The 23,625-nt window shown below is 50.3% G+C and overlaps 1 protein-coding gene across 12 annotated transcripts in view; it reads left to right on the top strand.

Annotated features, from left to right (window-relative positions):
• Positions 1-23,625, top strand: part of Mical3 (microtubule associated monooxygenase, calponin and LIM domain containing 3) — a 184,564-nt gene that overhangs the window by 110,281 nt on the left and 50,658 nt on the right. For 10 of the 12 annotated variants that reach the window (XM_060384113.1, XM_060384111.1, XM_060384110.1 and 7 more), the window contains 3 exons: positions 1,403-1,589; positions 7,799-7,887; positions 7,986-8,073. In XM_060384113.1, the coding sequence (XP_060240096.1) occupies positions 1,403-1,589; positions 7,799-7,887; positions 7,986-8,073 (364 nt within the window). Of the gene's footprint in view, positions 1-1,402; positions 1,590-7,798; positions 7,888-7,985; positions 12,288-23,625 lie in introns of those variants that run through there. The other 2 variants (XM_060384115.1, XM_060384114.1) reach the window with 1 other exon arrangement.

Genomic DNA, 23,625 nt, shown 5'->3' with positions numbered 1-23,625 from the left:
CCTCCTGATTTCCTGGGGTCAAAATGAGCAGCCTCCTTCGGGGTATAGCCTGTGCCTTGGTGTCCCACTGTCCAGCCTCCACATTTGGGGAGATGAGCATTGCCTTTCTGTTCTCCAGCCCCGGCCCCCAGCCAGATCCGGATGGTCTGCTGAATGGAACAGGCTCTGTGGGTCGCATTGAAGGGCTGAGAGTTACCGGCAATGCCAGAACTCTGCGAAGAATCTGCCTGTTTCTCTCCCAGCCTGAAGCAGTCACCTTATTCGCAGAGCCCATGGGGCCCTGTCCTAGCTTTTGACACTGTAGTCACCTGCCAGGACTTGATCCTCAAACTCTGTGGGGACCCAGGATTCAGGCCTCCCTCTCTCTAACGTTTACTTCCATCTTGTCTTCTTACCACCACCACCACGCATCCCCAGAACTAGACTTTTGGAAAAAAAAACAGTCATTCCCTGTGGAAGAATGTGCCCACTGCCACTGCTCAGTGTGTGCTGACCACCGCGTGGACCCTGGCACAGTGTTCGCTCACTGCCCAGTTTCTGCTTGTGGGCACTGTGTTGGCATGGTTTGCTGTTTGCACTGTGTATTCATTTGGCACCTCTCAAAGATTTTTTTTTCCTGTCTCCTTAATTTATTTATTTATTTTTCCTTCTCATTTCCCTTCTCTTTGGTCATTGTGTAACCTCCAACCAATAGAAGTATATAAAGATGTACACGGGCGGCGTGAGCTCATTGGCTGAGCAGATAGCCAATCAGCTTCAAAGGAAAGATCAGCCTAAAACCCTTCTAGACAAGAAGGAACTGGTAAGAGATATCCCAGGGGCACTGTCTCTAGCCTTGGCACCGCGGCCAACAGCCCTCGCCTGCTCTGAGGGCCTCATGCTTTCTGTAGCCACTGGATTACCACCCGGGCGCTTTCTTGAGGTAGTCTCACTTTTGAAGACTGAATTTCTAGGACTGTGGTAGATACTTAGAGTGTTCTGTGGAAAAGCACTCTTCTCCTTAAAGATGGCCCCTCCAGTATTCGGGGATGCACACACACACAAACACCGAGTATATTATATATTGATTCTATCCCTGAAGCAAAACTCTGGCAGAGTAGTTGGTTTGAGTGTTACGAAGTTCTGAAAACTCGGATCCCTTCCTCTAAGGTACCTCCTGGTTGTTGATCATCACGGCTTAGACCCCAGCTCATCCTGAGGGTCCTCGGGAGGGGCTTTGTGCAGTGAAGCTGCATACTCTGAGAGCTGGTCTTTGGAAAAGCCAGAAACAGAGCACTTATAGTCATTGAGTACCCACGGTCTGCGTCCGTGTGACCCGACTCATCTTCACCCCCAGAGGGCTTGCCCGGCCCCGAGAGAAGCCCCAGAGTCTGATGTGCCCCTCTTCTACCCACCCCCGCAGGGCTCCATAAAGAAGGAGTTCCCACAGAACCTGGGGGGCAGCGACACGTGCTATTTCTGCCAAAAGCGGGTCTACGTGATGGAGAGGCTGAGCGCCGAGGGCAAGTTCTTTCACCGCAGTTGCTTCAAGTGCGAGTACTGCGCCACCACGCTGCGCCTCTCGGCCTATGCCTACGACCTAGAGGATGGTGAGTCATTCCGCGCCAGCTGAGGGTGGCGCCACCTGCCTCCTCCGAGCCAAAGACCTCCAAGTCCTGGCTGCCTTCATTCCTCTCACCGTTTTCTCCATACCAGCCCTTCTCGGCCGTCCCTTCCATTTTATTTTCATTCCAAGGCTCTTTAAAAAGGGTTTTACCGTCACCAAACTGTTAACAGCTCTGTTCAGCAAAGAGGTGATGAGAGTGGTGGCATCCATGTCGTCTCCCGCCCTTCATACACTTACTTTCTTGCTCACATGAGACTTCTGGTGACTAAAAGGGGCATGATAAGGGTTCCCAGAACTCGTGTTCCCTGCCTAAGGTTGATGACAGCAACCAAAAATAGATCCCAGGCCTTATGGAGCAGATTGAAATGCCCAAGCTTTGTCACCTCCCCCCAACCCTGCCTCAGCACCTCATGGGGCCCAGGTCTTCTGGTTTAACTGTGGAAAGCCCTTAGCTAGATGATAGAGATGCATGCCAATAACAGCCAATGGTCTTCTGAAGATTCTTTTTTGGATTTGGTTTGGTTTGGTTTGGTTTTTCGAGACCGTGTTTCTCTCTGTAGCCCTGGCTGTTCTAGAACTCGCTCTGTAGGCCAGGCTGGCTTCAGACTCACAGCTAGCCACTTGCCTCTGCCTCCTGAGTGCTGGCATTAAAGGCATGTGCCACCACCATCGAGTCTGAGGTTCTTAAAGGGATGGAAATAGGTGGCCAAAGGCATTTATGACCTTTGTGGCCATTCCTGCAAAATGCTGAGGGATTAGTGGGAGGTGATTTAATTGGTTTAAAAGTAATAGAGAAACCAAGTTAAGTAGAAGAGGAAACCAGGTCCTTATCAGGTGCTACAAAGCCCACGTCTCGGTGGGTGGTATAGTGACTGTAAAGAGACCAGAAACTGATGGCAGAGGGAGCCCATGCAATGAGGTCACTCCTGTCACCCAGACCCTCCTAGTAGTGGAGCTCAGACAGCTGCCGCTCAGTCACAAAGAGAAGGCAGGAGTTAGGCGGTGAGCTCTTCCCACATTAGCAGAGAGGCCGCTGAGTGGAGAACTGAAAGGGTTGCCCGCCCGAGGAAGGTAAGATGTTAGCACGGGGTTTTTGCTTCCACTGTCACGCATGCTCTTACCCAAGGAGAGGGGTTGGCGCCCACCTCTTAGAACTGTCCCTGATACGTAGGTCACTTTAGTTAGCCTTTTACCTTAGAGTGCGCCTGGAAAGAAGACCCCTCAGGGTCTGGCCATGGTCATGGTTTTGCCCATAGAGACACACTCACCTTCACCTCCTTCTCTTCAGAGCAAGATGCAAGCCTTTATTTAACACATGGGCTGGCACGCTCGGTGGGAATGGTGCACACAGTTCATGTGAGGCAAAGCACACTGATCTCATTTTCATCCCCCAAGGCGCCAGTGGTGCCCCAGGAACTTGACTGAGCTTTCCCTTCCTAGAACATACCTTCCTAGTCATGTTGAGATGGTCTTCCTGGCCTTCCTGGCCTTCCTGGCCCCACATCCTCTCCCCATAGGTCCCTCCAGACTTCTGAAGTAGCCCCAGAGTTCCAGTTACACCACCACCACCACCACCTCTGCCCCACAGTTGTGCCAGAGGCGTTTACTGCTCTTCCCTGCTAAGCCTCGTGTCTTCTGCTGCTCCATCCAACTAAAGTACTCATCTGCCTTGATGGAGACCCAGCGTCCATGTTGCCCACGTCATTAATGACACTCTCAAACAGTTGAATAAATGCCAGTTCACACTGGGCCTGCCTGACTCACACCTGTGTCCTCCCTTTCCAGTCACACAGTTTGATTGTCCAGATTGCTTAATTCAGGGTGCAGTGGCACACGCCCGTAATCCCAGCACTCAGGGAGACAGAGGCAGGAGGATCTCTGTGAGTTTGAAGCCAGCCTGGGCTGCAAAGCGAGTCTAGGATGGCCAAGGCTACACAGAGAAACCCTATCTCAAAAAACAACAAAACAAAAATGCTTAATCTAACGATCGCCAGTCAGTTGTGATTAATCCACAATGTCAGCCTGGCTGGCTTTCCTGAGACAGGAGCCACAGTGCAATGGCAGACAGTGCAGGCTCTGGAGCCGGTCTCCTGCCTGAGATGCCGTGACTGGGAAACTTTGGCAGCTAAGCCAGGCTGTGCCTCTTACCGATGTTTTGTGAGCACAAAATGAATGGATAGATGCAAAGTGGTCAGAATTGTATCTGGCACATAGTAAATGTTAGATAAAAATTAGAGTGTTCTTTTTGAGTGGCTAGAGTGGCACGCTCCTGTAATCCCAGCACGTGAAAGGTGGAGGCAGGAAGACCAGAGGTTCAAGGTCAGGGTGGGCTACATGAATCCGTACCTTCAAAAGAGAAAGAAGCATTAATGATTAACAGAGCACACACAGCTCATGCCAGTGTCAGAGAACTGTCTCACCGGACAAGGTGAGAGTTCTGTCCCCTTCCTGTGGCTGACAGGACTGCAGGGTGGCATGGCGCTTAAACTGAGATCTTACTTCAGCTGTGCTCTTGCATCACGTTCTGCTCTCTGGACTGCGCTTGGAAGTCACCTTTTGGCTAGGTCTGAGCCTTGTTTCTGAAGCTTAAACCCTTGTGTTTTGTTACCATATGGAGCAGGATCCAGGGCTGCGCAGCCTGAGTCAGGGTTTATGGTCTCGGTTTCTAGCTTAGAAGAAAAAATACAAAGAATGCAGTAATGAGTAACTAGTGTTCTCTCCCTGGAAGCCTCGGGCCAGTGAGATGGTTCAGCAGGTGAAGGCGCTTGAGGCCAAGCGCTCGGGACCCACCTGTGGAAGCAGAGAACCAATTCCTGTTGTTCATTGATCTCCACATGTGCCCACCCATGCCTACCTACAGGCACACGCGCAGATACACACACAGAGATGCAGACACACACACATATACACAGAGACAGGCACAGACATACAGTGAGACACCACATAAATTTTAAAAATGTGAAACTTTTAAAGATTTTAAACATAAACAGGCTTTATAATAAAACCCAAATCAGGCTAAAGTGTAAGCTCTAGGGTTACACTTCCTACCTTCAAGATCACAGCAATCACCCATAATGGCCATGGCCAACCTGGCCTCAGTCACATGCCAGTCCTGGGGAATAGGTTCTGAGGTAGCTGTGGTTGTCAAGTTTAATCCAGTATCTTCTGTCATAGTCCCATCACAGTCCCATGAAGGAGGATGGTTATTTCTTAGAGAAGGAAACATAAAGCCGACCCAAAACGTAGTCGATCATCCAGGCACTAATGTATTTTATTTTTTATTTATTGGGGACAAAACTCCAAAAGAACAGAGTGGCCTATTGCAGATTATATGAAAGGAATGGTGGATAAACTAAAAACAAAACAAACAAAAGGAAACCAAAAACATGTGAATCACCTCGCTCACCCGTAGAGAAGCAGACGGTGAGCTGACCTTTTGCCAGTCATGTGTTCCCACAGAGCCACGTCTCTAAATCCTGGCTGAATGCCAGCAGCTGGTGAGAAACCTGTTTGGGGAAACATGACCTATCATGAAATTCTTTCTGACTTTTTTCCACCACTAGCTTTAAATCCGAAGTATCCAGGTACAGGTGTCTTTAGGGACTCAGTCACTACCCAGGGGGTTTTTGGAAGGCCGCTGGCCCAATAGGGCTCTAACTTCATCAGTGGGTTAACCCACAGATGGATGAACAAGTTAATTGCATTACTGGTTAGTGACGGAAACTTAAGGATGTGGAACCTGTTAAACTGTAGTGACATCCAGGCCTGGTGGCTCACGCCTATAACCCCAGCACTCAGGGAAGCAGAGGAAGGAATATCTCTGAGTTTGAGGCCAGCATGGTCTAAAAAGTGAGTCCAGGACAGCCAAGGCTACACAGAGAAACCCTGTATAGGAAAGAGAGAGAGAGAAAGAAAGAGAAAGGAAAAAAGGAAGAAAGAAAAAGAAGGAAAGAAAGAAAAAGAGAAAGAAGGAAGGAAAGAAAAAGAAGGAAGAAGGAAGGAAAGAAGGAGAGAGGGAAAGAAAGAAAGGAAGGGGGCTGGAGAGATTGCTCAGAGGTTAAAAGCACTGGCTGTTCTACCAAAGGTCCTGAGTTCAATTCCTAGCAACCACATGGTGGCTCACAACCGTCTATAATGAGATCCTGTGCTCTTCTGGCATGTATATGCAGGCAGAATAATGTATAAATAATAAATAAATAAATCTTAAAAAAATAAAAGAAAGAAAGGAAAGAGAGAGAAAGAAAGAAAAAAGAAAAAAAAAGAAGAAAGAAAAAAAACTGTAGTCACAGGATGTACCTTGTCCCTGGCCTCTGCCCCATGCTTTCTCTGCTTCTTGCCATCTTGAAGGGAGCATCTCTTTCCCCTCATCAGCAAGGCATCATGGTCCAAAGGCCCAAAGCAATAGGACCAAGTAACCTTGGACCTCTGAAGTCATGAGCCAACACAAAAATTTCTTCCTTTAAGTTGTTTTTTCAGGTTTTTGACAAAGCTGACTTAACATAATAAGAAACACAGATAAAGGAATAAGTCAGCTACCTTAAAAAAATGAAGGAAACATATAGGGTTGGGCAGATGGCTCCGTGTATAAGAGCACTTGCTCTGTAGGCCTAAGGATCTGAGTTTGAATCATAAAAAAAAAAAAAAGCCAGGCAGAGTCACAAGGCTCAGCATAGGAGAGCAAAGACAGGCAGATCCTGGGGTCTCCCTGATCCGGGGCTGAAATGGTGAGCTTCCAGTTCTGCAAGGAACCCATCTCAAGGCAATAAAACCAGAAGCAGCGGAGGGGAACGCAGGCTGGTTTCCACTCACGCACACGTGCATACACCTGCACAGCTAATGCGTGTGCGCCGTGAATACACAGTAGAGGTCGATACTCCCAGACCACCCGGCAGGAGAAAGGAGCAGAAGGGCTGCTTGCGTTTGTTTCCAAACCTGTCCATCCCCCGGGTTTACCTTTGTTGAAGTCACTCTTGGCAGACAACAGGGGAAAATTAGGTCTTGATGCAGCCATTCTCAGGGCGGGGCTGATGTCAAGCTCTCCTGCCTTACGTTAGGGGAGAGATTCAGGTGATTTGACTCTTAGCTCGGCCCAGCACACTGCGTTGGGAAGGGAAGTAGGTCCCGCAGACCTTTTTAGCCGCACTCTCCTCAGGAGATGGCACAGATGGGAGTAGGACCCAATAAACTCACAGAGACTGACCATGACTGACAGCCATGTTTAGGCCTGACGATATTGAGGCACACTGAGTTTCACTCTATTCATTCTTACTGTTTGTGATCCATGGGAGACTTTTTGTTGTTTATTGTTTTATGTGAGTGTGTGTGTGTGTGTGTGTGTGTGTGTGTGTGTGTGAGCAAGCACATGTGTGAGTATGCCATTGTGTGCATGCCATTGTGTAACGGTCAGAGAACAACTTTTGGGAGTCAGTTATCCCCACCCACCTTGCTAAGGCAGGGTCTCTCCTGCTGTTTGTTACTGCTGCAGAAATGCATACTCCAGGGTAGCGGGCCAAAAGCCTCTGGCCAGTTCTCCCGTCTCCGCCTCCTATCTGTCCATAGGAATGCTGGGATTGTGGATTCCCACCACCGCATCCTGCTTTTGGCGTGGGTCCTAGGGACTGAAGTTAGGTTATCTACAGCTAACCCCTTTACCTCTACGCCATCTCTCTGGCCCCTCTCTGGTGTTATTTTTAGCACTCTAGGGTTGCAAGCTGTCTTGGACAGGGGCTGGCTAGTGAGGAGAGGGGTAGGAGTCCATGCTTGTGATGGAGAGCAGAGATAGTTCTGTCGGAGTTGGTAGCTGGCACCGCCCTTGCCCTTTAGCCTTCCTGCCTCCACCCTGCATCTGTATTCATCTTGCCTTCCCCAGAAATGCTGCTGCAGTTTTCATGTGACCGCGTCTTTGTCCCCACACACTATGACTTTGTTTGGCCGTTCTGTCATGCAAGCCTCACTTCTTTGCCCTGGGCACCGATTGGTGGTTGCTCAACAGCTTTCACACACCCGAGAGGAAAGACCTCCACATCGAGACCCAGGGAAAGGAGGCCGGGGGGCTGTCCTTTCTGGATTGCAGGGGGAGCCGGGAGCTGTGTGGGGTCGGGGTTATGCAGTGGCCTCCTGTGGCCAGCCAGCCAAGTTCCCAGCTGTGGAGATTTGCTCACTCCTCTTCTCCCTGCTTCTTGCTGTCCGCAGGCAAGTTCTACTGTAAGCCGCACTACTGCTACCGACTGTCTGGCTACGCGCAAAGGAAGAGGCCGGCGGTGGCTCCTCTGTCTGGAAAGGTAACGGCTTCCTTCCTGTGAGTGGGACCGGCAGGGTTGCCTGCCCCCGTGAACAAACAGTCAGAGTCACTGTTCTTTTCTCTCATGGACTCTTCTAGGAAGCCAAAGGACCCCTGCAGGATGGCCCCGCTGCAGATGCTAACGGACTGGCCAGCGTCGCCAGCAGCTCAGCTGAGAGAACTCCAGGTAGCCTCACTTCCTTGTTTGGCTGGGTGGTGCGTCACTCTCTTGGCCTGTGTGACAAGGCCAAGGGGATGAGCCAGCACCTACAAACCAACATTTCTTCAATTGGGGACCAAGTGGCCCAGAACCCCCTGGACTCCTTTTTCATGTGTCAGCTGCTGGCGTTCGGAGTCCCCTTCCTCTATGGCCTGTCTGAGGTGCTGGTGCAGATCGGAGGGGAGTTTCACTGGCAGGCTGTGAGCCAGTGACGGTGCTGTCTGGTAGGTAGGATTGTCACACACCCCCACGGCACACCAGGGTGCTCGGTGTAGACAGAAACAGAAACCCCAAAGAGGCTGCTATGTCATTGGTCCCGGGGAGAGCCCAGAGTCACAGGCTTCTGCATGATGCCCCCGTGTGTGTAGGACCTGTTTCATGTCACAGAGACATGTGACTGTGGCCCACAGTCGGAGTGTGTTCGCTGCAACTTGAAGTTTTTGCATCCCATTCCCCAGCTCTTGTGTCCAGATCGTCCGTGTGACAGGGGCCACCCTATCTTACTTAACCACTTTAGGCATCTGAGTTTCCAGTGAGGGTCAAGACCCACGTGTCCCCCTCTTATTACCACTTCCTGTGTCAAGAGCTCATACCATCCTACCTCAAAAACCCACGCCAGCTCTGTCCATTGCAAGGCAGGATAGGGAGTATCAGGAGCCTGAGGCCTGTAAAGAATTGTCTTGCCTTTTTCCTTAAAACTTCCCCGTGTGCCCTTGTAAAACCAGCCACAGTTCTGTACCCTGCTGAGAGGTCCAGAGGCCCCTGTGGTGACCCCACACATCTCTCGGGGGTCACTCTTTATGTCTGAAGTCTATAGGGCTGTATTTCTGTACGTCACACATCTCCTCTTGTTTACGACAAGTATATCTTTTTTACTTTTTTTATTTTTTGTGTGTGGTCTCTGAGACAGATTCTCACTATGTAGCCCTGGTTAGAACTGTCTGTGTAGACCAGGCTGGCCTCAGATTCACAGAGCTCCACCTGCCTCTGCGTCCCAAGTGCTGGATTAAAGGCGTTACGCCACTGTGCCCAACAGCAAACATACAGGTACAAACTCGAATAAAAATGAAATATTATCAGCCAGTGTCAGAAGCCACAGAGGAGCTGGAATACACTTTCCATGATGGAGGAGGGAGAAGTGTTTTCTTAGCCTTCAAACAGAACTACTTTGGTTGCTGAAGTCAGGAGCTGACACGGCCCTAGGGCATGTGTGCCAGAGGAGGGAGAATGCGCCCGGGGCTTGGCAGGAGCACTGTGGGGGTAGGGTGTGCTAAGGCTCCAAGGCACAGAAACCCCAGCCAGGCCCTGTGGACACGACTGCCACTACTTGTCTGTTCCCTTCTTATAGTCAGCATGGGGTGCCCTGCTGGTGGGACTCAGTTTATCACGTGCCCAAGCCATGAGTGACTTTAAGCCCTATGAAGTCTGCCAAGCCCTCGGTAGTACTTCTCACTCGCTGACACTCCCAGAGCACACACTGGCAGAGTGAAGTATCCTGGCCCTGGGCACGACTTTGGCTTCACACCGGAATGTGCAAGCGATCAGGGGAGGGCCCCACCTCATAGCTTTGCCAAAGAGCCAGATGACTCGACCACAAAAGTTCCAACTTTCCCTATGGGTAGAAAGTATAAGAACATTCTTTTTAAAAAGAATTATTGGCGATTTTGCTAACTCTCTCGGTTTGTTCATTTTGCCTCTCTGCCTATCTAAGGAAAGCATAATAGGCTTCAGGTTTTTAGACATTCTCAAGAATTAAGGGTTCCATAGATAAGGAGAAGAATGTTCTATAGCCACTGAGAAAATGGATTTGCCTTGTGGTTAAAGAATCAAAATAATCAAGAAAGGACCCAAGCTAGAACAGGCTTTCAGAACAGGAAGAGAGGGTCAAGATTTGGCACCCCAAAATATCCCAGGTTGAGTGTCAAAATGGTGTGAGGCTGGCACTAAACCCTAGACCAAGGGACCCCCTACACTAGAAAACCAGGTCCTGAACATGCTCAAAGCCCTGACACTTGCCCTTGAGCTAATCTTTGCTATCCACTGAGATTCGGGGGGGTTGGAGTAGATTATGACTGACATTTTATAGGTGCCATGAAATAGGTTTCTGTCTCTTCCTTGGTAGAAATTCCTTTTTCTCAAATCCCACATTAGTTTTGAGCACTCGACTAAACTCCCTCCAGAAAGCTTCAGGCAAAACCCAGTACCTCAGGCTTCCAGAAGGTTTATTAACCCGATCCTAATTTTGTCCCATGCTCCCTGGGACCCTCTGTGGAGGAGGAGCAGGAAGAGCCAGGCTGTGGCCACCTGTCCTGCACTCTGGTCCCGCACTTTCCTCATTTCATAGCTCTTCGCTCTTCTCCCTTCTGCTCTTTCCCCGTAGGCAAGAATTAGTGCTGTTGCAAAAGCAAAATAATACCCCCAAATGAAAATATAACCCACCGTAACCCCTCATAGGTTTAACACATTGTCTTCCTCTGGTAACCTCGCCTGCAGCTGCCGCCTGACTCACTGTTTGAGACACTGTCTACGGTCTTTCTGTTTGTAATGTGCTTTTAATATAGAACTCCTCTTTTTGCTCTCGAACCTGTAAATGCTTTGTTTCCAAGCCACCTCTTCTCAACTGGTACGGATCAGTGGGCCTGGCACAGATTTCCTTACCCTGGCCTCAGGGTACCTGCCTGGAGTTTAGGGAAAGTCTGGAAAGCAGGCAAAGAAAAACCCTAGATGGGATGGCTGTCGTCTTGGACATGAGCCCTTGGTTGCAAGTGGTTCCTTTAACCCCGTTATGCAGAAACAAAATTGAAGCACAAGACGTTTGGGTGGGAAGGGGAGAGGAGAGCTTTTCTCCCAGTACACAGTATCGGGAGCATTTGCAGTGTAGACAGCGGAGATCAAGCACTCCCCAGTCATCTGGCGAGGAAACGTCTTTCCTGGAGAAGCTGTAGTTTAGGAGTGGCACTGGCCTTTTCCCTGACCCCAGACACTCCTTACATGGTACTGGCTGGGACTGTTAGGAAACAAAGGGATTGCCCGAACTTTGCCCGTACCCCCGAGAATAGCCACAGGCTACAAAGAATGCCGCTCATCCCTGGGCCTCTGTCTGATGAGGAGGTTAGGGATCCTCGCATGGCTTCCCAGGGCCTCTTCCCTTCTCAGCCTGCTGTAAACCCCAGCTAAGGGAGCACTGTGGAGCAGCCGCCATGCTGCCTGCATCCCACCCCTCCTACTAGAGCCAAAGCCGCGCAGCGGTACCCTGTGAGCATTGGTGCATGCACACCTCACCATATGTGTATACTATATGTGTATCTATACATGTGTACAGGTTTGAGTTCAGTGTATAGGTGTGTGTATATATAGACACCACACTGTGACCTAAATGGTACCAGTGAGACGTTTTTAAAGCTGCTTGATCTGAAAGCCATAGGGACTCTCTGTGGAAGCTTGCCCAGGCTTGACCCAGGCCCGGTCAGGATTCCAGGGGAACCCAGCAGCTAGGCATGGCCTTCTGTGGAGGCGTAGATGTGGGGCTGGGTCTCCGAGAAGGTGGGTGGCACACACCCCAAACTCAGGTAATCAGTTTTCCTAGTCAGCAAAGCGATAGTCTTCCTGGTGGTGGGGCGGGGGACCAGAGCATCACAGACACCTACTTTCTCTCAAGTCAACCTGTGGGCTCCATTGGTTTGTCGTGGCCATCAAAGCTACCCACTGTCTTTTAGTGTTTACTATGCCTGGCTGCTTCCTCCAGGACAATGGGACCCTCTTAGGCCCTCTGTGCCACTGAATACTTACTGCCCAGTGAAGTAAGGGGTTCACTTTTAATGACCTTAGTATTCCCTTGGGGTGAAGCAGGAGAGGGGCAGCAAACAAATGCCCAAAACTTTGGTACATAGAAGCCAGTGGAGGACTAGCTGTGCCAAGGAACACTTTGTCCACTCTGACCTTCCCTAAAGCTTTTCATTTGCCCTTGTTTTTAATCTGTGCTATTGTGAGTTTTTTGGTGTGTTGCTTTGTGAGTTTTTTATTTAATTGTGTAAGTTTGTTTTTGCCATTACTGTGAAACCAAGGTGTTGTGCTTTAAGGTTTTTTGTTTTTCTTTTTCTTTTCTTTCTTTTCTTTTTTTTTCTTTTTAACAAATGTTATATTCTTACTTAAGAGAATAAATTCCAAACATTCTTCAGGTTTCTGAGTTTTTCTTTTCTTTCTCTTTCTCCTAATTGGAGGGCGGGAAAGGGGAAGCTGAGGCAGGTGTGGGGCGTGGGCTGTAGAAGCCACTGAGGGTAGGGAGAGCTCGGACGGCCATGGAGTCCAGGTTACCCACCTGGGGTAGAGTCCTGCTAACGGAAGGACCCTGTGCAGGGTGCAGCACGGTGCGAGCTGTTTTGCTCTGCTTATCAACAGCTGTAGAGAAGAGAAGAGAGGAGAAAAAAATGTCACCTCCACTCCTGTGTCTCCTGTTATTGAGCCAGCATGAGGGACCTCAGGATAGGCAGGTGAAAGATAAACATCGACACAGAGCCCAAGTCTGCCAAGGGCCGGGTGCGAGCCTCAGAACTGGGACCAGTTAGATGTCTCCCCTCCCCACTGGTGCGCTTGCTAGGGTACCCTCAGGCCTGGCGACTGGGTCCTGGTAACACTGGGGACCCTTGCTCTTTGCTCCGAAGCTGCCATCTCTCCTGTGCTATATTAGCAAGGACCTGAGTTCCCTTGTCTAGTCTCGCTGGGCTGCCCTCAAGCCTGTAGATGGGAACACGGGCCAAGTAGAGCCCAAAGTGGGCACGTTGGTGGGTGAAGTATGTGTACTGGGTTCACCCTTCTAGGTCCTGGAAAGCGTGGGTGCCATTCCTGGCTGACATCTGTCCAGCCAGCAGCAGACCTCTGGGAAGTTGAGGAACACCAGGCTCTTCTGTGGAGTGGCACTCTGGACAAGGACTCCCCCGACACACTAACATGCCCCTCCTTCTCTGAAGTAGTGATCCTGTAACTGCAAAAGGAAGAGAGAGGACAGAGAGAGACAGCAGGTACAAAGACTGACCAAGAGCTAATGATAAGAGAGGATTATACAGGTCTATGGCCTTTAATATCTAACCCTTAGCTTCCCCTGTCACCTCAGACCTAGCCTTACAGGGAGAAGGGCCATTGTCATTAGAATGTGCTGATTTGCCTAATAGCTGATGTGATTCTGTGCCAGCCCTCGTGAAGAACCTGGGGAATCTCCAAGGGAACTCAGTTTCTTTCTGAAACGTCTTGAAGTTCTTCTTTTTTATCTATACGTTCCCTGATTTTTTTTTTTTTTTTAATTAAAATACTCCCTGGCACAGAGGCTGAGCACAGGCATGGAAAGAGAACAGACTGTACAAATGGCCGCTCTCTGTTTTCATGCTGCCATGGTGGGCAGGAGGGTGCCGAGTAGGACCCGACCCCAACAAGCGGTTCTCTAGAGTATGGATAAGAAGAAACCACTCAGTGGGACTGTGAGAGCAGGTGGGAGTTTTAGGAAGACCGGATCCCAAGCGTGGCCTTACCTCACAGCTCACATGTGGCAAGCATCTAGCAAGTGCCAACTAGCAGATTAGTCATAATGAACGGGGGTAGGGACCCCGCTGACATTTGGACCTAGGCCTGGTCATGGGCCTGACCCCACCCAGGGTGTTTACCAAGTGTCGGCAGGCCTCCTGCTGTACTCATTGCCTCCTCGCGACAGAGCTCCAGAGGGTGTAGGACTGATTGTGCAAAAGCACCCTCTGCACACCTGAGGGAGGGAGGCGGGCCTCTAGGCGTAGGGAGCAACCTTCAATTACTTCCGGGTCTCACCAGTCACATGTTCACTGTCTCTCTTTTACTTCCTTGGGACATGATCTCAGCTATACACAAGTGGTTTGTAAACATTTTTGGAAGTGTCTGAGGTGCTTCATGAGTCTGTAAGGACAGCTGGCAAGAGACTTAAAGTTGCTGTCAGCATGGAAGCCATAAGCCAAGCTGACTAACTCAGCCTTGATGGCCTTTTCCTCCCAACAAGGTATAGGCAGACCATCCTCTCAGCATTGAATGCCTACATCTCTTTTAGCTGGTGGTAGGGGAGGCTTAGGAAATCGTAAAGGAATGCTGGGCCACAGGTCTGGCCTGCTCCAGCCTCTAAGCATTGTTAGGGTCTGCCCAGATGGAGTCAGGGTTTCTACTGGTCTTGTTTTTCTGCTTTCCTTGCTTTTTTAACTTTTTTTCTGTACGTAGTTCTTCGTGGTTGTACGTGAATGTGTTTAATTGCCCACGGTGCCTGTCTTCCTCCTCTTGTGACTCTGTGACTTACCAGGGCTAGCCCCTCTTCATCACAGTTACTGCACAGGAAACGCAGCCTGAGTCCTCGTATGACCTCACCTGTGATTGTTCGTTCTTAGTAGCTGACTTTACATTCAGGTGTCCCTGTCATTAGAACCCAGCATCTTCGTGCCCAGAGACTCTTAAGTTTGCCCGGTGGCTGGGTTTGCTACTCGCTGTTACCATGCCTCTTGCTCCTTGAGAAAGGTGAACTTGGTGACAGGTGCTCCTTCCTGTAAAAATAATTGCAGAGGACCGGTGTTGGGACTCAGCGGGCCTTGTTTTTCTTCAACAAACACGTGACAGATATTCGGAGAAAATTCTGGAAAGAAGAATCCCTTTGGCATTCAGTATCTGCTCTCAGATTGAAACTTGAAAAATGGGAGTTGTGATTTGGACTGACAGGAACCTTGGAGAAGGGAGCCCGTCTCCCACATTGGCATCCCTCGAAAGGAGATTGCAGTGGCTTGCTGGGTGCTTACTTCCCCCTTTTCTAGGACTGCCAGAAACTAGAAAAGCAGGTTAGAGAGACCAGCCATGTGGTCTCTTCCCACTGTTCCACTGCCCGGAAGGCCATGTCAGTGGGTTCTCTTTAAAAGGCAGCGGCTTTCCCCAGGAGTCGAGCCTGATGAGAGTGACTAAGCAGCCAGCTGCCTTCCTCCTCTGTGGCTCATCTTCCTGGGGAGTTGACACTGGCAGGAGTGAAGTGATGCTGTGACACACGAAGGAAGGAAGGAAGGAAGGAAGGAAGGAAGGAAGGAAGGAAGGAAGGAAGGAAGGAAGGAAAGAAGGAAGGCAGGCGGTTCCAGGCAGTCCTGGCGTGAGTCTGTGGAATCTCTGAGAAGCAGCCGTACTGGTGTGGGGCGAGGGGACTGACTAACAGGGTGCATAAGGCCAAAGCCAAAATCCTCCTGTTGACTACATTGCTGGGAGCCGTCTTTGGGTTGGGGTTCTGCACCCCCTGGTATTTGTAGTCCTTCTTGCTGGAGGATCACCCTCAGGACCACTGGGAAGTTGGAGGTGTGCTAACTAGAGCCTTCCTCCATGGCTGATGCTCTTTGGTGTACCTGTCATGCTAGATCACAGAAAACAAAGTCAGAGGCTGGAGATAAAGCTGAGCCATAAGAGTAGTTGTTTAGCTGCTTGGAGGGGGGCAGTGGGGGAAGGCCAGATCCAATCCCAATCCCATTTAAAAGCAAAAGAAAAGAATATGCTCGCTAAGCCAGGGGTGGCGGAATACGTCTATCCTTCAAGAAGCTGAGGCAGGAGGGTTGCCCTGATTGCAAGACCAACCTACACTACATAGCCAGCACTCTACCAGCTACACAGCATGACACTATCTCCAAAAAAGAAAAGGAGCCAAGTGTGGTGGCCCCGGTGCTGAATCCCAGCACTCCAGAGGCAGAGGCAGGTGTATCTCCGTGCGTTCAAAGCCAGCCTGGTTTATAAAACCAGGCTGTTCCAGGACTACAGTCTTTAAAGAGAGAGAGAGAGAGAGAGAGGAGTAAAATGAAATAGGGAGATAGGAATGCATAATGGTAATGACAACAGCAGTGCCCATGGGTAGCACTTGCTGTATACCAGACACTGTCTGGATACTTTCTATATACCCACTAAGCCCTACAGTGGTGTTAGAACCCAACAGGGAAGCCAGGCCGTGTAGCCAAGGAACTATGATCAGGATGTGGTGTGTGCCCACTGTCTACACAGCTTCCCTTTGCTCCTGCTCCGTCATTTCACGCTCACAGCACGTGAGAGAGGAGCTCTCTCAGAGCAGGAGCGTTGCGCTGAGGGTGGGGTAGGGAGAGGTTCTGTGGAGGTGCCCATGCATCTCTTTGTTACAGAAATACAGTCCCTCTGTTTTCAAACGGGCAGTAATTCCCAGGGCTGGGAACACGCCTGTGGGAACTTAGGAGGCGAAAGAAGGGTTTCATCGCCGATATGTAAGAGGATCACAAAACCAAGGAAGGGAACCTGTGATAGTGTTAGGTGGGGTCATGTCACATACTCAAGCCTTAGGCAGCCGGGTTGACAGTAAGGAGCAGTCTGTGCCTTCAGGGGAAGCCCATCCTGCCAGCAGGCTTACGGATCTGCTTCACTTCTATGGTGCTTTGCCTACCTCTCATTTTACTTTTCCCATGCTAGGCGTGGAACCTAAGACTTTACCCAGCCTGGGCATGTGGTACCCATTTTGGCTGAGCCAGCTCTCTGTCATCCCTTTTTAAACAGCTCCAGCGGTGATTTACCACTGCCATTCACAGTCCGCATGAGAAATTACTCTCCCTGGCTCTGTGCGCTATTGGAGTACAGAAGGAGAGACATGTTTTCTCTACTGACAGCTTGAGGCAGGTCACTTGTGGCAAGAGAAGAATAGAATAAAATTCTTATTTCTTTAGGTGCTGGGCATTGTCCTTGGGGTCCTCCTGTTTGTTAAGGACACTGCCATAGCATCGCACCCTCTGGAAATCATTCTCATTAGGCTTGAGGTGAGCCCGTTTGGTTTCAGAGCTTTTGTTTTGTTTTGTTTTTTGTTTTCGTTTTTGGGGGATCGGTTTTCTGTGTAGCCGTGGCTGTCCTGGACTTGTTTTGTAGACCAGGCTGGCCTCAGACTCATAGAGATCTTCCTGCCTCGCCTTCCTGCACACAACTTGGAAAGATGTGCCACAACAGAGAGCCTCAGTGCTCCGAGGAGGAATGGACTTAGAAAATGGAAGAAAGAACAGCTGAGAATAGAGAGAAAGGCATGTTTCTCCATGTATGTCCACAGTCCCTCCTGGGTGTGGTAAGGGACCCTGCTGTAACATGGGGGTTCCGCTGTTCACCAGCAGGCTCCTGGCACCCCTGAGAGAAAGCGGATAGAGGAGAGCAGTTGACTAGACCCATCATTCAGTCCCTGGAATTCCTCCTTTGGGGTTCCTGCACCAGCCAGATCTAGAAAGAGGGTAGGGGTGTTTTAGTGGGACTGTGGGGGATGGGCAGTCGTCTCTGGAGGTGATGTGGCGTAGAGCTTCAGGTGGTGAGAGGTGTTTGGGTCATGGTCTCAGTGTGCTGCATTGGACTGTTGTATGCCTTCGTCTCTGGCGTCTCCGGTTGCCTCTCTGGACATAAGCCGAAGGCTGTCTCTTAAGCATGACGGAACTCAGTTGACTGGTCCTTTCATATCTTGCCTTTCCGTTAGTTGGATGACTCAGGTCCGTGCCTTAGGGGAGGGTCCCTGAGCTCACTGCTGTTCTTCACACTCCAGTCAGGCCACACTCAGATCTAGACGGCCTCATGGACCTGTTTTCTCTGAGGTTAGAGGTCATTTGATAATGCTTCCAAGCCAGGGTTCCCCAAGCTCAGCACTGTGGACATTTTGGACTGGATAGTTGTTGGGGGTGGGAGGAGCATCTTTCACACTGTGGTATTTCTGGCATTTCCACATTAAAGGCGGGTAGCATCCTCCTGCCTGAGTTGGAATGACCAGACCATAGCTGTAGATGTTGACCCGTTGGCCGTGGGGAAGAAGTCACACTGTGAACTGCCTGTGAGGATAGCGATGGTAGTGCACCCTGTAGAAGGTCGGGGACGGGAGGGGGCAGGAATAAGGAAGGCGGACATGAAGGGTCACTGTCCGCAGCAGGGCCTCTGGATTTTACCGCCCATGCCCATGTAAACGATGAGCATATTTCCCAGTGGGTAGATGCTCGCTCACAAAGCGAGGCCTCAAACTGACACTGTGTACTAAGGGATACAGACAGCACACTTTACTTAGAAGCCAGAACAGAACCACTACTACTATTACCCAGAACCCCAGGGGCTGGTTATCCTTGCTGCCACAGAATGTGTTCATCCCCTGTGGTGACCACAGCCTCAAAGGGCTGCGAGTATCCAGGTGGTAGATCAAGCAAAAGTCTGAAGACAGCACCTTCGCTTGAGCTCCTTGCTGCCACCCATTGTCCCCTCCATCTTCCGCCATGACCTTCCGGCACCTTGTTGCCCATGTATGGGGTAAAGGGAGAAGGAAGCCCCCTTAGCCCCACCCCCCGGCTCTTCTCTGTATCCTTAAAAGTCAATCCTGGTTGTTTAGAAGCATCTCGGGATATCAAGTATGGTCATCGTTGGTGGAGATTCCAGAGAGTGGCCGATCAGTCAGAGTGGGAGAATAGATTAGGGTTGTTTCTACTGCCTTAGCTGATGGGTTCCATCGGGATCCAGGCACCCTGTGGGGTTAGGCAGGATTGCCTAGCGAGGTGTACTCCTCGCCAGCTGAAGAGACAGGTCAGTTGAGGGCTTTCTAGTCTGCAACAATGCCGGGGGTGTTGCGATGCATCGGATGCCCCTCTTTGGGAGATGGCTAAATGTGGGCAAGGGTTGGATTAAATCTGACGTCGCTTTACCTTTTCAACGCATGGATGGGATGTGAAGTCACCAGCTGATTCCGTGACACCTGGAGCCTAAACAGTCCCTGATAGGTTTTACATTAAACTAGACCTGGTGAGTACCTGTTCCAGGACTCACCGTCCTAGCCAGGATCACTCATGGTACTGCGACCTGTGTGGGTCTGTACTAGCTTCATACACAGCTCTCATGCCCCAGAGCCTGGGGTCACCTCCTGGCCCGTTTGCCAGAGCATCAGTACCTGAGTGAGCTGCAGCTGCAGTGCCTACTTCCTGGCCTTCCACAGGAGCATCCGCAGGGCAGGGTCCTCCACAGCCTGGGTCAGGGCGCTGCTGGTCCCTCAGCCTGAGTCTCTTTGCTTGTCCGGAGCCTGGACACTAACAGCTCTCTCCCAGGCCTCCATGCTCGTGACTTCAAATCGATGAAAGCAGAAACGGGATTGATAAGGCATGAGCATCAAGGTGGCAGGTGTGGGTGTGGCTAGACAGGTGGTTTTGTTTTGTTTTGTTTGATTTTTAGTTCCTTTCCAAAAATAAACTCAGCTCAAGAGAGGGCAGTATATGAGATTTGTTATCTTTAAAGGGGAACAAAAGGAAAAAAGAGCCTTTCGTCCACCCAGCCATCCGTCCCAAGGTCTTATGAATCAGTTTCAGGAGTCAGAGCCAAGTCTTCTCTGGGACTGTGTGCCGGGCACTGTGTGCACTCAGGGGAACTAGCTTTTGACATGGACTGGGAGTGTCAGAAGCGCCCAGGCTTCTCTGTGACCCAGCGGTGGAAGACTAATAGCCACCCCAGGAAGCTTAACTAAATAAACCTGGCACCCTGGGGGAAGCTCTTCCGCACAGACTTCCTTTCTCGCCGGCCTGCTGTGGGCCTCTGTCCTTCCACCACCTCCCCCTTCGACTGTTGGTGCAGCTTCTTCTTCTAGTATGCAAGCTGTTCCTGGAACTAAGTCATTCTGAAAGGAAATAGCAGTTCTGAAACGGGGTCAATACCGTGCCTTCGAGTTCAGTGTGCCCTGAGCCCTTGGCAAATCTGCCAGACCTCCGCTCTCCCTGGCGCCCTCCGTACTTTCTCGCGGCTTGCCCTTCTCCAGGGCATGCTGTTCGCCGCTGGTTCCGGGTGCCTGCGCACTGTCATGTGAGCTCCTTCAAAAAACCATCTCAAGTTCCTTTATCGAGATGAGGAAACTGAGCTCACAGTGTAATTAACTTGATTGTCAGACTGATAGTGAAGCATTCTTCTGCCCGGTCCTAGGATTAGAATTTGTACCTTGGTCTTGTATGGAAACATCAGTACCCAGCCTCATGTTCTCCTGGGCACTGGGAGCACAGAAGTGGCTAGAATTCCCTGCTTCTCTATCAGGGCTGGTGGTCCAAGTGGGAAAATAACAGACGAGAGCCCTCTGACAGAGCGGGTGTGGATCTTCGCACAGAACTGGGCACGGACAGAGGAAGCAGGAGGGGAGGGCTAGCCCTAACCTGCTGTGTTGAGCAGGCCTTCTCTCCCTGGGGTTGGCACATCTCCATGGGTCTCCCGGATGTAACTGGTTTGGGAGTCACAGACACAAGAGCGGAGCCTACTGCTAGACAATTACCTTTTTCGGGGGGGGGGGGGACGGTAAGGGCGAGGAATCTTCCTTGAGGGTTGGGTACCAGCTAAGGAAGGGAAGTCCTTAGGTAGGATGCAGTTCTCATCAGATGTACAAGAAAACGCTCCGATTCTTGGGGTTTTGACCACCCCCACACCCCCACTCCAAACATGTAGCCTTTTGTAGCCTGACCCTAGCTAATGGATATGGGGCGAGTTGAGGTTTATCCGTGAGATATCACAGCACAGAGAGAGCGTACTTTCAAGAGAGCTTCATGCTATACGAGCAGTGCTTTTGATGGAGGAGAGGAGAGTCTGTACTTTAAAAGATGCCTCTTTGCCTTCCCCAAATACAGTGATGCGTGCCAGGATTTCCCTTTGGCCAGATACTGTGATAATAACTGTAAAGACTGGTCCACATTTCTTAGAAGCATCATCATCCCCTGAGACCACGCAGACTGAGAACCCCTCCTCTGTCCCCTAGCAGCAGCCAGTGATGGGAAGAGTAGGAACCGAGGTGCCTTCAGCATTCTTGAGATGACACACTCCAGTCTGTGGCATCCCTGTAGCTTTTCTGGGTCCCCTGCTAATTTATTCCCTCTGGGGTTCCGCCACTCCTCCTCTCCATCATGTAGCGTTTAGCTTGGAATTTCCCAACTCTTTTGGTAATCAAATATCTCTAAAAAAGCTGCATTTCTCCTTGAAACCAGAAGACCTACTTCTCTCAGTGCCCTCACATAAAAGCAATCTCCCATCAGATGCAGGCGCTGGGGAGATGGCTCAGAGGTTGAGAGCATTGGCTACTCTTCCTAAAGGTCCTGAGTTCAATTCCCCGTCAACCACATGGTGGCCCATAACCATCTATAGTGAGATCTGGTGCCCTCTTCTGGCATGCAGGAAGAACACTTTATAATTAATAAGTAAATAAATCTTTTTTTTAAAAAAAAGGCATAGTGGTTCATACTCGTAATCCTAGCACTTGGGAAGTGGAGACAGAAGGAGCAGAAGTTTAAGGTCATCCTCTGCTCTATAGAGAGTTTAAGGCTAGCCTGGGATACACGAGTCCCTGGTGTTTTGCTGTTTTTATGCCGTGCATGATGATAAACACCTTTAACCGCAGCAGTAGGGAAGCAGGCAGATTTATGGGTGACTTCAAGGCCAGCTTGGTCGACATAGCAAGGTCCAGGGCAGCCAGGACTACAGAGTAAGACCCTCTCCAGAATAAATGAATAAATAAAAATAAAACCAGTTTTTCCATCAGGTGCAGTGGCTTATACCTGTGATCTGAGCACTCAGGAGGCTCAAGCAGGGAGATCAAGAGTTTGAGGTCAGGTTAGGCTGTACATAGCAAGATTTTTGTCTCACAGAATCAAAGTAAACAGGCAGGCAGTGGTGACACACACCTCTAATCCCAGCACTTGGGAGGTAGAAGCAAAATTCTCTGTGGGTTTGAAGCCAGCCTGCTCTACAGAGTGAGTTCTAAGACAGAAAAACCACGTGTCAACGAAAAAGGAAAAAAAATAATAATTTGTCCTTACTTGGGAATGTCGGTATGAGGTGGAGTGCTTGCCTCCCATGCATAAGGCCCTGGACCTCCCCCCAACCTCCCCAGCACCCACTGAAGCATCCCTTCCTGTTCTAGGCGACTGCAAGTGGTGCTTGCTCTGAAGCCCTTGCTGAGCAGTTAGCCTTAACATCACTGAGACCCGGAACCCTCACCACCACACGCTGCCCCAAGATCTAGAACCTTCTAAGCGTAAACACAACCTCAGAAGTGGAAAATCCCACACCAGAAAATTGACATACACAAAGTCATTAAGCTGTCACACAAGGTATCCCGAAGCTGTGCATATGAGGTAAACATGGATTTTTGTTACCATCCCCAAGGTGTTTCATTATATGTAAACCAGAAACAGAGAGAGAAAAAGAAAAATCCCTAGATCTGGGACACTTCTGGCCTTAGCGTTTCGTATAAGGGATGTTCAGCTTGTTGTTGCAATAGAGGTTTACAGGGTGACAGTCCCGTGGCTGTTGTTGGTGGCATTCTTGTCATGGTACCTGACGTGGGCAGTAGCTCAGTAAACACTGACTTCACCTGCCTTTCAAGCAGCACCTCTTGCTGTGTGATGTGCTGAGCTGCTTTGGACCAAAAGCTCCCGTTCCCACACAGCTCTGCTTGCAGAAAGGAGCTGTGAAGGGTCAGCCGGGTAAGCCAACCAAGCACTCCCCAAGCGCGGCGGAGGAGCTCAGATGAGCGGGGAGAAAAGGAAGACTGCCCGCACTGTGGTTCACAGTGGAAGGCCCCCGAAGGCTGCAGCGGCTCCTGGCCCTCTCCTTCTCCCATGAATACAGAAGAATATTGGCCGCCGGCGTGGTGAAGCAGTTCTGAGGCAGGGAGTGCTTTTGTTTCAGGACTTTAGGTCAAAATGCTTCCCAATTGGATGCTGTTTGTTCTGTTATTCAGACAGCTAAGTGGGACTCCTACGTAGGCAAGCGTTAGCCCAAACCAGGAAGACGGTGAACTGACATCAGGGCTGATTCTTCACTATGACATGACAAGCCCGGCTCAGGTCACGGAGCTGCAGCTTGTTTTGGTTTTGTTTGCTAGGGAATCTTTGGTTTTGATTTTGTTTCTTCCGTCCTGAGATAAGCTCCCCTGTATTACTCCAACTGTCTCCAATGCCTGAGCTCAAGGGAATCCTCCTGCGCAACCTCCCAAACAGCTGGGACCGGAAGCCCACGGTACCGCACACGGCTCTGTCTGCAGGTTTAGGAGATAGGCCAAGAGCCAAGCTGTATTCTGAGTTAGACCAGGCCGTGGTTTCTTTCGAGAATGACCACACTTCAGATGGCTTGCTCTCTTAAGTCCCAGTGTTTGTGAGGAAGCATGAGAGAAGCAGAACATTTCCTACCAGAGCAGGGAGGAATGGAAGCTGAGGGGTAGGGCTCATCGTGGCCCTGCAGTGATGGAGGCTGTGGGTGAGGATAGGCTCCAGGCTCCTCAGGTGACTTTGACCAATGTCACTGTGGATGTGGGATCTAGAATATGCTGTCATCTAGGCAGCTTTTTCTGCAGTTCTCCCCATTAACATCTCCCCAGAACCTTGTAGTTCAGCTGTGTGGATTCGTGTGGTGACTCCTGAAAGGAAACTCACCGCCCAAATCTCCACCAGACAAATCAAAGGAACAGTGGGTGTTGCGGGAGGTGGGTCTCAGGGAAAGTGGAATACTTTATAT

This window comes from Meriones unguiculatus, chromosome 5 (assembly GCF_030254825.1).
Source record: "Meriones unguiculatus strain TT.TT164.6M chromosome 5, Bangor_MerUng_6.1, whole genome shotgun sequence".
In the NCBI taxonomy this organism is placed as follows: Eukaryota; Metazoa; Chordata; class Mammalia; order Rodentia; family Muridae; genus Meriones; species Meriones unguiculatus.
This window is presented reverse-complemented; position numbering and strand designations above follow the sequence as displayed.